This window comes from Gallus gallus, chromosome 21 (assembly GCF_016699485.2).
Source record: "Gallus gallus isolate bGalGal1 chromosome 21, bGalGal1.mat.broiler.GRCg7b, whole genome shotgun sequence".
Lineage (NCBI taxonomy): Eukaryota > Metazoa > Chordata > Aves > Galliformes > Phasianidae > Gallus > Gallus gallus.
The window spans coordinates 2,135,355-2,149,184 of record NC_052552.1 but is presented as its reverse complement, the minus strand read 5'-3'; the positions used below and the strand labels follow the sequence as shown (position 1 = coordinate 2,149,184).

Here is a 13,830-nt window from a genome sequence, read left to right as displayed (position 1 = left end):
TTATCCTTATGCTGATTGCACTTCTGCTGCTACATACAGCCTGGAAGAGAACCCTGCCCTAAAGCCAGGCACTGCAGTTGCTGTCTCAGCTGTTTTATGCAATTCCTCCTTCAGATTGCACCAGGTTCCTACAGGGATGCACAGGCAGCGGTGCTCACGCTGCTGCTGATGCGCGCTTTGTGCTGTGCAGGCGTGTGTTGCACCGAGGCTTCTCTTGCATGAGTGGAGCAGAAGAGCCGGGGATGCTTTGGGAGCACTGAGCAGCTCGGGATGTTGCATGGTGTAAGGTGAGGAGCAGCCAACTTGTTTTCCCTGGGTTCAGTCTTCCTACCCTGCTGTATTTCTCACTTCTCACTGCACTGGAACAGTGCCACGGCTCTCCATTCCTGCAGCCTGGGGGCTTTCATTTATCCCAGGCAGTGTTTTGGGAGCTGATGAGGTCAGTTCCATCCAATCCAAATGGAAATCCCATTGTTTGGACCCAGTCCCCTCATGCTATGCACAGCGGTATGGCTGCAGGGAACTCGGGCACTTTGCACGCAGCCTTGGCCAGCTTGGCACAGCCGTAGCTGTAGGTTTGGATGTGCTGCTTTCCTCGGGGTTAACACCATGGAGTTCTCCATCCCATCTCTCCCATCGGGGTTGGGTTTGCCGTTGGCTCATAGGATGAGCAGTGTCCCCATGGAGGTGGCACCCGGCCAACCTGCCGCGAGGGGATGGAGATGGGACGGCAACCCCAGGCTGAGGTTATCCCCCATCCCTGGCACAGAGTGAGTTATGAGCTAATAGCACTTTATTAAAGCAGTGCTTTGTATTGGAGAGCAAATCCAAGAGCAGATGGATGAGCGAGCGATCCATCACTCCCCATCGCACCGCCGCCAGCTGAACCGCCTCCCCTGCGCTCCATGCTACAGCTGGGAGGCAGATTTACAGCCTGGTCATCTATCTGTCCTCAGTGCCATCCTGCCCAGTGTTTACTTTGTCACCGAGCTGCTGTGCTCAGCATCTCCCCACCCAGCCCTGATGCAGGGGCTGGGAATGGCGTGGCCCTCTTTCTCTCATCCCCAGCTCAGGGCTGAGCACAGCTGCCTCCCCCACCCCAATCCAGCCCCGCTCATCCCAGCAGCATCGTTCAGTGCAAAGACTATGGGGGACGGGGGGAGGGGGGGGGGGAGAAAAACCACTCGGATGCAAAACATGCAAAAAAGAATATTTTACTGACAAACAGCAAAGGGTGGGCTTAGTTTCAGGAGCAGAACTGGTTACCTACGGTACAAACATATCCTTGGAAGGGAAGGAATGGCTGAATTACGCTCGCTCGTTGACCCAAATAAAATCACAGTGTGCTTTTCCTGCTGCCTCCCCCACCACGTGCTCCGGGACGTCCCTCAGCTCGGGCACAGCAGCCCTAATGCCATCTGCACGGGCAGGTGTGTTTAATAGAAAATTGGCCATTATTGCTTTTCAACTACAGTAGGGACTGCTCTGGGCTTGGACTCGGAGCAGAGGGTAACCTCTCCCTCTGTTGTTATCAACTCAAGTTGTACCTCTCCTGTCTGATGCATGCAGAACGGGTTCGAATGCAGAAAAGAAAGAAAGAAAGAAAGAAAGAAAGGATTAACAATCAGGGATAGCAGCACCCTGGGGTCTGCCCTTGTGTCCTCACTGCAGGGCAATCCCAGGAGGTTCCTCCTGTGCTGCATTGCCCTGCTCCCCTGCATGCTGCCCTACCACTGGAAGACACATCTGCTCCAGCAGCGTACTCGGGGTGAATGCATTCTGGTCCAAAAGTCTTTCTACTTCTGCTGAATGCGTGAGTAATGGAAGCACTTCTGGCCTTTCACCTCTAGAGATGCTCTGGGAGCTTCTGTTGGCTGCTTCTACCTTTGAAGCCCTCCCATCATAGAAGCTGGGGGGGGGGGGTGGCGTTGCAGTGGGGCTGCCCCAAGGCTCTCCTGCCTGTGCCCTCCAAGATGGTACCCAAGGTAAGTGAGGGCTCCTGCTGTTCGCATGTGCCTCCCACAGTCTGATATACTGGCTCGTGGGCTGAAGGGAAGCTTCAGTTCCCTACCACAACCTGCAAAGCTTTGTGTTTTGCAGAATCTCTACACGGTTGAGGTTTAGGGGGGACCTCTGGGCACAGCCCCTGCTCCAGCAGCGCCGCCTGGGGTGGGGTCACCTCATCCTTCTCTCTCCAAAGAGAAGGCTCCACAACCTCTGGGCAACCTGTGCCAGCACTCCAGCACCCTCACCATGCACAGAGTGCTTTCTGACGCTCCAGTTTGTGCCCATTGCCTGTGTCCCATCCCTGGGCAGCAGCCTGGCTCTGTCCTCTTTTCTCCCTTCCTCCAGGTACTCATACAGATGGGTGAAGCCTTCCCTTCTCCTGGGAGATGCTCTGCTTCCTTCACCATCCCAGCAGCTCTTTACAATCCTTTAGGACTGGGTATTCTCTTCTCCCAGCCACGTGCAACTGGAAAATGAGGTAGAGAACAGCAGCGAGAGCCACCGAGACCACCCTGCCATGGTGTGAAGCTTGGGATGTGGGTCTGGGCTCCCTCCTGGGCCTCCTACAGCATGTAGCCACAGTGATTCCAGATAGGAAGCAACTGGACGAGGCGGCCTTCGTTAGCACATGGCTCTCCTACAAAGAAGGGACGCGGTAGGAGCAGAGGAGGGCTGGCACAGGTTGGGTTCCATGTGCTGCTCTCAGGGAGGATGTTTCCAGCACCAATCCCAGCTCCGGAGGATCAGCACGCACAGTTTGCAGCGCTGTCTCTCTGCTCTAAAAATAACCCCTCCCGAGGCTGCACAACGTTCCTCCACCACCAAATGCTGCAGGAACCTCCCTCGGAGCATCTGGTGGCCGAGCTCTGGGACACGGAGCACAATCCCACTCCTTGTCCAAGCTCTGCACCCCACACCATCTATTCTGCAATGCCCTGACCCTGCAGTGACTGCTCCCCAATGCCACCGCTGCTTTTCTCCCCACCCAGACCCTTTTCACGTGGGGCTGTTGCTGGGTTTGGGGTTGTTGTTGTGGTCTGGTTTGGTTTTGTTGGTTGTTTTGGGGGTTTTTTTTGGGGGGGAGGGAAGACTGGATCAGGGAACAACAAACAAGTCAACAGTAAGTACATCTCAGACAATGAACGAGGAGAAAACACCCCCACACCCAGACGGAAGCAAAACGAACACATGCACGGGGAAAGAAGACGGAGCAACAGCAGACTTCACACGGCCAAACAGCAGCAGCCTCGTAGGGACGGAGCAGTGAGCAGCTGCAGAGCTGGGAGTGCTCACCCCAAGCGTGGAGCAATGGGCACGTCCCATAGGGTCACACCTACAGGAGCTCCAGCTGAGCCCAGGAACACAGAGCTTCATGTCTCTCACACTGAGGTTGGAAAAGAAACCCTAGGATCACCCAGTCCAACTGTTGAGCTCGCCTGGCATTGCCCTTGCACAGACCACATCACTTGGGTAGTGGCCTTGCTGCGTGGAAAGGAGTTTTGCCCCTTGTTTATAAAGGATAAGAGCCAATGGGGGTAACCCTGCTGGCTTTGTCCTGCTCTGCGAGGAAGGGCTGCATCCCATGGTTTCAAGAGCAGTGGATTGTTCCCATCGAATTGAATTGCACTGAGAGTATTTTCTATTTTGTTTCATTTTTTTGGCTGAGCGTAAACAAAATGAAGCTCACGTGGGTGATTGCTGCAGCCACAGCAGATTAGGAAACCTCCTGTTCTTAAACCATGGGGATGTGCACCACGCAGGGTTGGTTTTTTGTCTTCCAGAGCCTAACAGACATCTGACATCCCGGTGTGGATGTGATGATCCACGTGAGCTGCCACCTCCCTCCCTCCAGCTGCAAGGTTCACAGTTAATGTTTCAACCACAGTCGGATTCCAGAGAAGGACAAAGCCAGTCTGGTCAATTCTGAGTTGAGATCGCTGCTTTGAACCCCTCTTGTGAGAGGCACCGAGCAGAATGCTTATTCAAAGGTGGTCTGTTTCTTTGTTTTATCTTATTTTCCCCCATAACTTGTTCCAAAGGCTCAGTATTCGTCCTCATCATGGTGGAACCTCCTCCCCTGCAAAACACTGCCCCATCTTCAACTCAGAACTGAATGGCGCCCACCTGTTCTGTGCTACAGCTCAACCCCAACGTGCCAGCAGGGCACAAGGGCAAGCACAGCTTGGCCAGCCCGCCCTGGCTCTGAGCCCATGGAGGTGGGCACCTTCTGTCCCCGGAGGCTGCGCCCCTATGGGCAAGCACACAAAGGAAGCTGCAAAGCCTCGTGTCTTGGAAAGGAAACGTCGCTCCCCGGATGCTAACAGGGGGCTGTGGGCATCGCAGAGGTCCAAATGACAGACAGTCAAGCAGACAGACACAAGTACAGACTGGGCAACTATTGGGGCTATGACAGAAAGTGGGACTCCAAGACAAGAGGCGCTATGGGACAGCAAAGGTAGGAAGTGGGGAGAGCGGCTGTGGTTGGCCCTTGGCCGGCTTTGGGGCTCATAAATAACAGAACTGGTCCTGGGCATAGGAAGCAACCAAAAGGCGAGGTGGAGAAGCTGGGATAGGGAGGAGAAGAGCTGGGGGTCATGGTGCCCTTTTCCCTTCTCTGACATTGCAAACGAACAACAGGAGGCCATCGACAGAGCCAAGGAACCCGCAGAAGAAACCAGCAGTCCTGCTACCACTCAGCATCCTTTAGTCCTGGACATTTTCCCATATGAACACAAGCCTGCTCACCACGGAAGGAGGAACGAAGGAGCGATGGCAGCTGCGGGGCCACCGCCTTTGGTTCTCAGCTCCGGCTCCTCCCTGGCTCACAGCACACAGCTCCCAGCCCAGCACATCCCTGCCCACGAGCATCGCTCCCAGCCGCTCATTGGGACACGAAGGTCTCCGGGTGTGGAGTGGGGCTTCAGAGGCGTCGCAACGACACTGAAACCCACACCTGAGCTGTGCCCAGCGGAAGCAAAACCAAAAACCCCACAGGAGCATCCATTGCTTTGACTTCAGCCCTTCCTGGCTTCAGGCCCACGAGCCTCGGGCCAAGCCCAGCTTGCTGCAGTGCTCCACGCGGCACGTGGATCAGGGTGCAAGCCAGGTGTAAAGCCTCTCAGCCCCATCCACTCCTCCACCCTCTCGAACAGCAGCAAGGAGTAACAGCACCAGCCCCATCGCGTGGGCTGATCCCTCACAGAGCTGCCGCCCTGCTAGGAAGGTTTCTCAGCTTGCTTAAGGCAGGTTTCCATGTGCAGCAACACGAAGAACAAATCCATCACACGTTCCTTCCCCCACAGCAATGCCCGAAAACACGAACCGAAGCAAAGGGACGCTGCCGTCCCATCCGGCTGGCAGCAGCCCCTGTCCAAACCCGCCACCATTTTAGCAACAGAAGGATCAGAGAAGAGCAAAACCAAACCAAAGGACCAAAGAAACGGGGGGCTTCTAGCACTCGGATGAGAGCCCGCATCTTCTTCATGCGCTCCCACCTCCATACCCTCGGCCAACACTCCCCGCAGGGCAGCTGGATGTGCAGGACAGCCGTGAATGCCAGGAAAAGGGGGGTCGAAAGCATAATGCAAATCTCTTTTCTGGTTTTGGTTTTGTTTTGTTTTGTTTTGTTTTGTTTTGTTTTTCTTGTCGGTTTTGTCTGCTTTTTTTTTTTTTTTTTTTTTACATATGTACACAAGTCTGACAATAAAACGTGGAACACAGTGCAATGTCTTGGCTGCGTAGCATCCAGGACTGGCTTAGTTGTGCATCGTGGTGTGCCGAGGGGGGGCACACGGGATGGAGAAATAAAATGATGTCCTCGCTGGCTTCCAGAGAGGGGCAAACCAAGAGCTGTTCCCCTGGAAGATGAGCAAAGTCCTCTTTAAAACCTCACTGCAGTCTCTGGAGGGGAAGGAGGTCCTCAGAGGTGCCTCGGGCTGGGGTGCCCGTTATGGTACAGCTTCTGTTTGATGTGCACCATGTTCCCGGTCGCCTCCTCGTACTGCCTGTGGTGACGTTTTCTGAACTCCTTTAAGTTACAAAACTTTGGGATCCAAGACCAGGAATTGTCTGGAAGGCAGAAAGGAGAAGGGAGATGTTACAGGGATGCCGAGACCCGCGCTCTCCTGCTTCACCTGCACAGCATCCCAGCAGGCAGAGCCCTCTGCTCCACCTGGAAGGACCCCCTTTCCAGAGGGAGCACAGCCAGGCGGCTCCTGGAGGTCCCCAAAGCTGCTCAGCCTCACAGGGCAGCCAGCACTACAACACCCCCACCCACAGAAGCAGCTCCATTCCTGGAGTGCAGCACAGAAAGCCGGCGTGCCAAAGCCATGCAGTCTGCACCTGAGCCTGCGGCCAACGCGAGGCTCCCGGCTGCAAACCGGGGCTGCAGAGAAACCCCGATTTCAAGCCAAGTTTCATCAGTACTCTGCCCACACGTGCAGACGCACAGCCAGCACCCGGAGCAGAGCCCTCAGCTCCATGCACAGAAGGTCAGGACGTGGCCACGGCCAACACGGAGCCACCAGAGCCCACCATCTGGCCCAAGGCTGTGCTGAGGGCAGCACTTACCGTACCGCCGGCTGGTTCTCCAGGCTCGCACGGCGTAGTGGAGAACCCCATCCATCCACACCAGAAACCAGCTGATACAAAAACCCAGCAACAGTCCCAGCATCAGATCGATCTCTTGCTTGGTTACATTGTCAGTCACAAAGTAGTTCTCCGAGGAGTCCACCACGGACTGATCCCCATCATACGGAATGACGTAATGGACGTGGTGCCTGTTGTGGGGAACAGAAATGGGGAGAAGCATCAGTGGAGAAGAGCAGGGAACATTTCCCACCACCACCTGCTTCCATGGCCAGGGGCTCTGAAGCCCAACCGACACCGCTGGGCTCAAAAACAGGGAGACAAAGAGCAAAGCACGGCACCCTGCAGCCCAGAGCTCACGTCGCGTTGCTGACGCAGGCTGCCCGTGCTTGCACTCATCATCTGTAATGCAATAAACAACACTCGGGGCTGCAGCGGTCGCTCCCTCAGGGCAGAGGTCAGCCATGCCTCTGAGGATGCACCGGTTGCATATTCGGGTTGCACGTGCAGGCTGATGGAGAATCACGCCTGGGAAATTTCCTCATAGTGTCACAAGTGGACTTCTGCTTGCAGGATCCTCGGTGAATACAGCCCTTGTCTTCACGAGGGCCGAACAGAGGCCCACGTGGGCTTGGTGAGTCCCAAAAAGGACAAAGCTTGGGAGACCTGTAGGCATTTTTCTGCTTCGCTTTGGCTTAGCAGGACAGTGGAGCCTCTGGGATGGGGTGGGGAAGAGGGTCAGCCCCCCAGAAGCCTTCTGTTGGCAGCTCAAGCCCTTGGGGACATGGCAGGAGCAATTTGGAGGCATCAGCACATCGATATGGAGAGTTATTAATAGAGTGTGGAGGTCCTGGGTCCCCACCGCAGCCCGAGGGAGCTGGAAACTGGAACGTGGCCTGGATGGCTCTGGGAGGCAGATCCAGGGAGGGAAGGCGTCACCTCCGTGCCAGAGGCCAAACCTTGCGCCCAGAAACACAGCCACGTGCAGCCACTGGTGGTACCGAGCAGCAAAGGAGCTGAGTGGCCCTGTTGGAGAGCACCAACGCCTGCACCCCCGAAGCAAAGCAGGGACTGGGTTCACTGCTTTGTCCCCAGCAAGGCAGCCCCGGCTCAGGTGGGACAGCGGCACACACGCTCAAGCACTCCTGCCCCTTCCCAGCCCTTGTGATGGGGGCAGATCTCCCCCACCCCTGAGCAAGCAGTGCGTGAAGCCCTGAGTGCAGCCGTGACGGAGCGGAGCCGTGGCCGGCGTGCCTGGGATGCTCCCTATGGAGCTGCCCAAAGCGCTAATGTCCCTTCCAGTGACCTTGCGAGCCTGCTGGCTGCTGCAGCCCAGGCACAGCACCAGAGCCCTTCAAAAAGCACTGCTGTTTAGGGTTTAGGAGAGCAAAGCTTATCCTGTGCTGCTGGCCAGCCCCGGGACGGGCATTGAGGTGCACCCATCCTAGGGGCTGCAGGAGGCACGGAGCCTCTGTTCTGCATCTCTGCCTGACCTTGCAGCCTCTCCCCAAACGTGCCAAGCAGCCCAGCTCCTGGCAGAGCCATGGCCAGCAAAGCTGGGCTGCAGCAATGGGGATGGATCCATTGCAATGGTGAAAATGTCTTCCAGGGACCCTTCACGCTATAGCAGCCTCCGGGAGCCCAGGGAAGGCCTGGTGGTCTCCAGCACAAACAGTGAGCATCCCCGGCCTCCCAGCGTGTTCACAGAGGGTATGGAGACAGGGAGGATTAAGGACTTGCTCAGAGTGTTCAAAAAAAAGGAGGAAACAGAGCAAAAATGGTGGGTTTTGGTGCTCGGCTTTTGCCACAGCGTCTTTGCCTGGGAGGGACAGACTCACCCAAGGTCACCCAGAAGGTCGGTGGTAAGGAGGAGACCACAATCAGAGCTCCTGAGCTCCTCACCCTGTCCCAGGCAGGGAACTCCTGAGCCCCTGGGCTGGTTTTTATGGGTCTGTGCTCCATGCAGGTGTCATCTGCTCTCCCCAGCTCACCCGGCCGCCACGGACGCCCTTTGGTGATTTTCCTTTGCATGACATCACCCAGCTCCTGATCTGCTGCCAGCCTGCTGCTTCCAGAGAGGACCCTTTCCTGGCTGGGACAGAGGCACCCGGAGTGGGGCAGCGCTGTGCTTCTGCAGCCCTGCTCAGCCCTGTGGCTCCTGCAGCGGGGACAGCCCAAGGAGGGGGACCAGAGGGGCTATGGACAGCCCGGATAACTTCCCACATTGGAGCTGGAGGGTGCCAGGGATCCAATCCAGCAGCAACATTCCTGCACTGCCATCAGCAGGAGCTCTCAGATGTGGCTCTCAGCCCTTCTACCTCCAGCAAGAAGGCAGATGCTTAGAGGGGAGCAGCCCCCACCTCCAGGTGCCAGGGCCAGCCCTGCTGTCCCTCCATGCACCATCATCACACCAGTTTCCTTACCACCCAGCTGGCAGGACACTGCCCCCCCACCAAACAGCCATCAGTGCAACTCAGATATGGCCACCTGTCCCAGAACAGAAGGGCCATGAAGCAGCCGTGGCAGTTGCTGAATGCTTGGCACCACGCAGCCCCTCTCTGACCTCCTGTGGCCACAGCTCCCCTCTGACATTACAAACCTAAAAAGCGCCCAGCATGGCCACATCACTCTCATCCCAGCGCATTGCTACCTTGCTTCTGCCATCAAGTGCCAACAGCTTCGGTCTGAAGCAGCCCTGCATGGTCAGGGTTCAGCAGCCCCTGGCGATGGGCTGCTTTGTTTCCCCAAAACTCTCAAGCCCAGCAACTTTCCCTACTCACAGCCAGTGCTCAGGAACATGGAAACCAGAGCAGAGTCCTCAGCTGCAGGAGACGGGAGCCCCACGGGGCAAGCGTTAGCAGAAGGTGTTTTAGGAGACAGCAGGCAGAGCATGCTCCTTTCACTTGTCCTGGGACCTCCACACAAGGCATGGGCCATCATGGAGAGGCACAGGGGATGGCACATCCCTGCCCCACCAGCCATGCCACCGGGAGACCCCAGTGAGGCACCCCAAGGGCAGCCAGGGGCTGAAGCCTGGGCTCTTCCCTCAGGTCTTGCACGCTGAACTGCAGCCCCCCTCCAAGGGCTCCCTTTTGTTACCAGCACGGTCAGAGCCCTTTGCCAGGACCCGGTGCCACCGCTCACAGCTCCAGGATATGCCCCCACCTGGGCCACAGCTGTGTGCACGGGGCTGAGCCCGGAAAGCAGCTGCAAAGAGGATGAGGCACGTTCATCATCCACCCCTGGAACCAGAGGGAGCACGGGGCACAAAACCCCTCACTCGGGAGTGAAGGCAGCTTTGTGTTTTGTTGGCAAGATCCATCTCTTACACATACCTAAGGCAGCCGGTGAACTTCCACCTTTCACTCCCTGTCAGCTTGACAGTTTGGAAGCTGCGTTGGAGACTTTCTAAGAAATGACCTGCCTCCATCTGGGGACAGTGCCACGGCCCATCCATCCGCAGCCCTGCCCCCTCCTCGGCCTTGGGCAGAAGGAACGCGGCCACTGACACCAGCAGGACCTGGCAGTGTTAAAGTACATCACCAACAGCTGATTTTCACCACCGCTGAACACGAGCGCGGCAAGCAAAAAGAGAAATGGGTTGAAGAGGCAGAGGACAATTCTCAAACAAGCAAAAGAAGTCTCCATGAGATTACCCAAGGGAAAGGCAGTCCCTGACAAATGAAACCAAAGGCACTGTAGACGTTGCTTCCCAACTGGCAGTAGTGTAGAGGTGCCCAAGGAGCCCAAGGGTGTGGGGTCTGCTCTCAGATCGCTCTGGCCTGGCTCTGTATGGCCTTGGAGGTGCCTTCTTGCTGTTCTGCTACAGGAACCATAGGTCGAGGGTAGGGTGGATGGGATGAGCAGCGGCTTTGGTTAAGGTTTGCACGCCTCAACTTGAGCTCAGCTCCCATCTGGGGCCACCAAAGGAAGGCAGTGGCAGGGAGGATGGAGGCAGTGGCCGGGGCTGCAGGACAGGGATCATGGAGAAAACCAGAATTCACCTCCGCAGCCAAAGCTCAATTCCTCAGCATCACCCAGGGCACGAGAAGCAGCTCTCAGGGGGAACCGAGCGCCGCCCAACAGCCGTGGCAGGAAACTGTGCAGCCCTAAACTCGCAGGCAGCAAAAACATCACCCGACATCCCCCAGCGCCGGGCCTGAGCTCTGTGCAGCACCATGATGGCTCAGGAGAAAAGCCGCCCAGAATTGGAAGCTGACTGACAATCACGGAGCCTCAAAGTGACACCGTCCTCAGCAGCAGCACTCCATCCTGGGCACAGAGCTGCCCGGACCCCAACCCTCACAGCAACCCCATCCTCACCAGCACCCAGCCTACAAACCACCCCCCCCCCAACCCCCAACCCCAAAGGGAAAGCACACGGCCCAATGACTGCGAAGGCAAAACACCGACTGTTGGAATTCAATCCAAGTTCCTCTCCTCCCCAGGGCTGCCGGATGCCTGCACACACGCATGCACACAAAGGAAAATGGACTTCCAGGCCCACGGCAAACTCTTCTTGCAGAAAAAACAAACCGACCCCCCCGACCCCCCCGTGTCGATGCTGAGACATGGCCGGGATGCAGACAGGGCCTCCCCCGGCCAGGTGGGGTGGAAGGGGCCGGGTCAGGTGAGCCCGGCGCCGCAGGTTTCACTCACCTGCCACAGTTGCAGTGACAAACTCGGTCTTCCCCTCTCAGATGCGGTAGGATGTAATTGTGAAATCTGTCCAGCAACGCATTCATGTCCATCAAGCAAGCTATTGCCTGTAAGAGCCCATAACCAAGGCATCTGGTCAACTCTGGATGATGGAATAAAACATTGACTCCAGTTTGATTGCCAAAGACTGAAGCGGTCATATAGAAAACAATCGCCGGTGTTCCCCGGGGCGCACACACACACACACACACACACACACACACACCGAGCGCACGGGGACGCGCGGGGCCGGGGAAGGGAAAGGGGGGGGTTGGGGGGGGAGGGGGGGAGGCGGAATGGAGGGGAGGGAAATAAGCAAAATCTCTTACCATAACGATAGAGGCGCCCAGGATCATGAAAATCATGGTGTTTGCATTCATGGACATCAACGGGGAATCGGTAGCGGTCGGTTCCGGCCGCCCCCAGCCCGCGGTCTGCGAGCGGCGGCCGCGCTATTGCGCAGCGCGGAGCCCGGAGCGCATCGCGCTGCGCTGCGGCGGGGGGCGGTGGGGCGGCGGGGCGCCCCCCGCGCTCACACCCGCACTGCCCCGTGCCGGGCGCCTCGGGCTGCCCGCTGGGGAGGGGGGGGGGGTTATGTTATTATGTTATAGATATATAATAATTATTTTTTTTTCCCCCTAAGACAAAGGTGACAGGTAAGGATGAAAATAATAATAATAAAAAAAATATCTCTATCTTAAAAATGGGATGGATACTCTCAAAAAGGCGTCCCCCCCCCCCCACGGCTGCCGGCCGCTGGGCCGAGGGAGGTGCGCCACGGCGGCTCCGGGAGCGGGCACACGGCACAGCCCCGCATGCAGCAACTGGAGAGCGAGCCAGCCGAGGCCGGGGGGAGGCTGGGGGAGGAGGAGGCAAGCTGCAAAAATCACCCAGTCCGGGGGAGCCTCATTGCATCCTCTCCCCCGACCCTCCCCAAAATCAACCTCTCCCGATCGGCGCAAAAAATATAAATAAATAAATAAATAAATAACCCACCCCAAAAAACAACACGCCTCCCCCCCCCCCTCGTCCTCCCCCTCCGCTCTTCCCCCCCCTCCCCCCCCCCCCCCCCCCCTCCCGCCCCGGGGCAATGCCCGCAGACCCTCGGGCTCCGGCTCCGACGGGGCGGGATGCGGGGGGCTGCTCCCCGCCGGGCCGGCCGCCCCCTCCCCTGCTCCCTCCCTCCCTCCCTCCCTCCCCTCCGCGGGCCTTTACCTAAGGCGGGGACACGCTGCTCCGGGAGCGGCTCATCTCGAGCGGCAGCGCTGCGGACCTGCCCTTGCCGGGCTTCCCCCCGCCTGGCGGCCGCACGGTTTTCCCGAGCGGAGCCCCGGCAGCGGCGCTTGGCCGCATTTCCAGTCCCGCACCATCCCCACCCCGCCCTTCCTCCCGCCCGGGTCTTCCTCGCTCCGATCCCGGCCCCGGCGCTGTCCCGGGGCTCTCCCTGCCGCCCCGCGGCCGCGGGGGTCCCGGCCCGGCCCCGCGTCTCCGCATTCCCACCCCGCGACGATGCGGGAGAGCAGAAGCGCCACGAAGGCGCACGTCCCGTCTCTCTGAGCCCAGGGTCCGAGGGAAGGTCGTGCTCTGGGCTCTCCCGTGGTTTTACATCGTTGGGCCGAGGCGGCTCGGGCCACGTTTGGGTTCTGCTGCGAGAAATAGCTCGGTGAACAAGGTAACAACTTCTGTTTGGGTCGGTCGGTCGTGCCGTGAAACCGTGCGGTAGGGATGGACAGGTCACACAGCCCGGCAGCAGCCACATCACATCGCCCAAGGTTAGCATCACCTTGCTGGCACCCAGCGCTGCTCGGGGCCACCGTTTGCTGCTTGGAGGGTTTGCATTCTTGCATCTTTGTTTTCCTCCAGCTCCTCAGGCCACAATCAGCCTCCTTATGTAATGACTTGTGTTATATAAACTCCATTCTTCAAGGAACAGTCATTAACCTACTACTGGGTATTGGAAATACCAAAATACAGTCACACAATTAAAATCGCTAAACGGTGTCCTCAAATTAGAGCACAGATTGCATTGCAGATGAGTTTTTATTAATTTATTTTAATGAAACCACACGTGTGAAGCATTTGCTAAGCCGGGCTCTTTGTGCACAGGCCCTCATCACGCCCAGCTTTGCTCCCACCCGTGGTACAGAGCTTCCCAAGGCTCAGCACCCAGCAGTGGGAGATGGGACTCCAGGCATTCCCATTCCTTTCAGTGCTCCCATGCTGGTCCCAGCACTTGTTTTCCCAACACTTTCACCTAAGCTCCCACGTGCAGCAGGAATAAAAGTTGGAGCCGGATAGTCTGCCTAGCAACACGTTGACCGGGCTGCGATGCTGGGGTTGCTGATCCTCAGCCCCGTGCATCCAGCAGCACTGAGGGCAGAGGAAGGGCTGTCCTGCACCACACACAGCCCAACAGCATCACACGTGGGTGAAAGGAAAGCAGAAATGACTCATAGAATGGCTTGGGTTGGATGGGACCTTCAAGATCGTCTAGTTCCAACCCGATGGGAAAGCAGAGCAGGGCTGAAAGCTCTCTTT

The 13,830-nt window shown here is 57.6% G+C and overlaps 1 protein-coding gene across 3 annotated transcripts; it reads right to left on the bottom strand.

Moving 5' to 3' along the window:
- Window positions 1-1,198: 1,198 nt before the first annotated feature.
- TMEM240 (transmembrane protein 240) lies at window positions 1,199-12,643 on the bottom strand. Of its 3 annotated transcripts, none has more exons than XM_004947403.5 (4): window positions 12,508-12,643; window positions 11,254-11,360; window positions 6,577-6,785; window positions 1,199-6,075 (listed from the first exon to the last, which is right to left on the bottom strand). In XM_004947403.5, exons 2-4 carry the CDS (start codon window positions 11,343-11,345, stop codon window positions 5,927-5,929), a joined length of 450 nt encoding a protein of 149 aa, XP_004947460.2. In that variant the 5' UTR covers window positions 11,346-11,360; window positions 12,508-12,643; the 3' UTR covers window positions 1,199-5,926. The 3 variants fall into 3 exon arrangements, with proteins under 3 accessions (XP_004947460.2, XP_040507244.1, XP_024998462.1); XM_040651310.2 differs by lacking the exon at window positions 12,508-12,643 and adding an exon at window positions 11,622-12,252 and having other exon boundaries at window positions 11,254-11,395; XM_025142694.3 differs by lacking the exon at window positions 12,508-12,643 and adding an exon at window positions 11,622-12,252.
- Between the last annotated feature and the right edge of the window lie 1,187 nt (window positions 12,644-13,830).

What these genes read in the sequence shown, in the direction of transcription:
- TMEM240 (XM_025142694.3), bottom strand. Translation starts at nt 11,678, where the DNA reads ATGTCCATGAATGCAAACACCATGATTTTCATGATCCTGGGCGCCTCT. An exon ending in TGGGCGCCTCTATCGTTATG is followed by an intron (nt 11,361 to 11,621) that starts GTAAGAGATTTT and finishes GGGCTCTTACAG; the next exon opens with GCAATAGCTTGCTTGATGGA. An exon ending in TGTCACTGCAACTGTGGCAG is followed by an intron (nt 6,786 to 11,253) that starts GTGAGTGAAACC and finishes TCCCCACAACAG; the next exon opens with GCACCACGTCCATTACGTCA.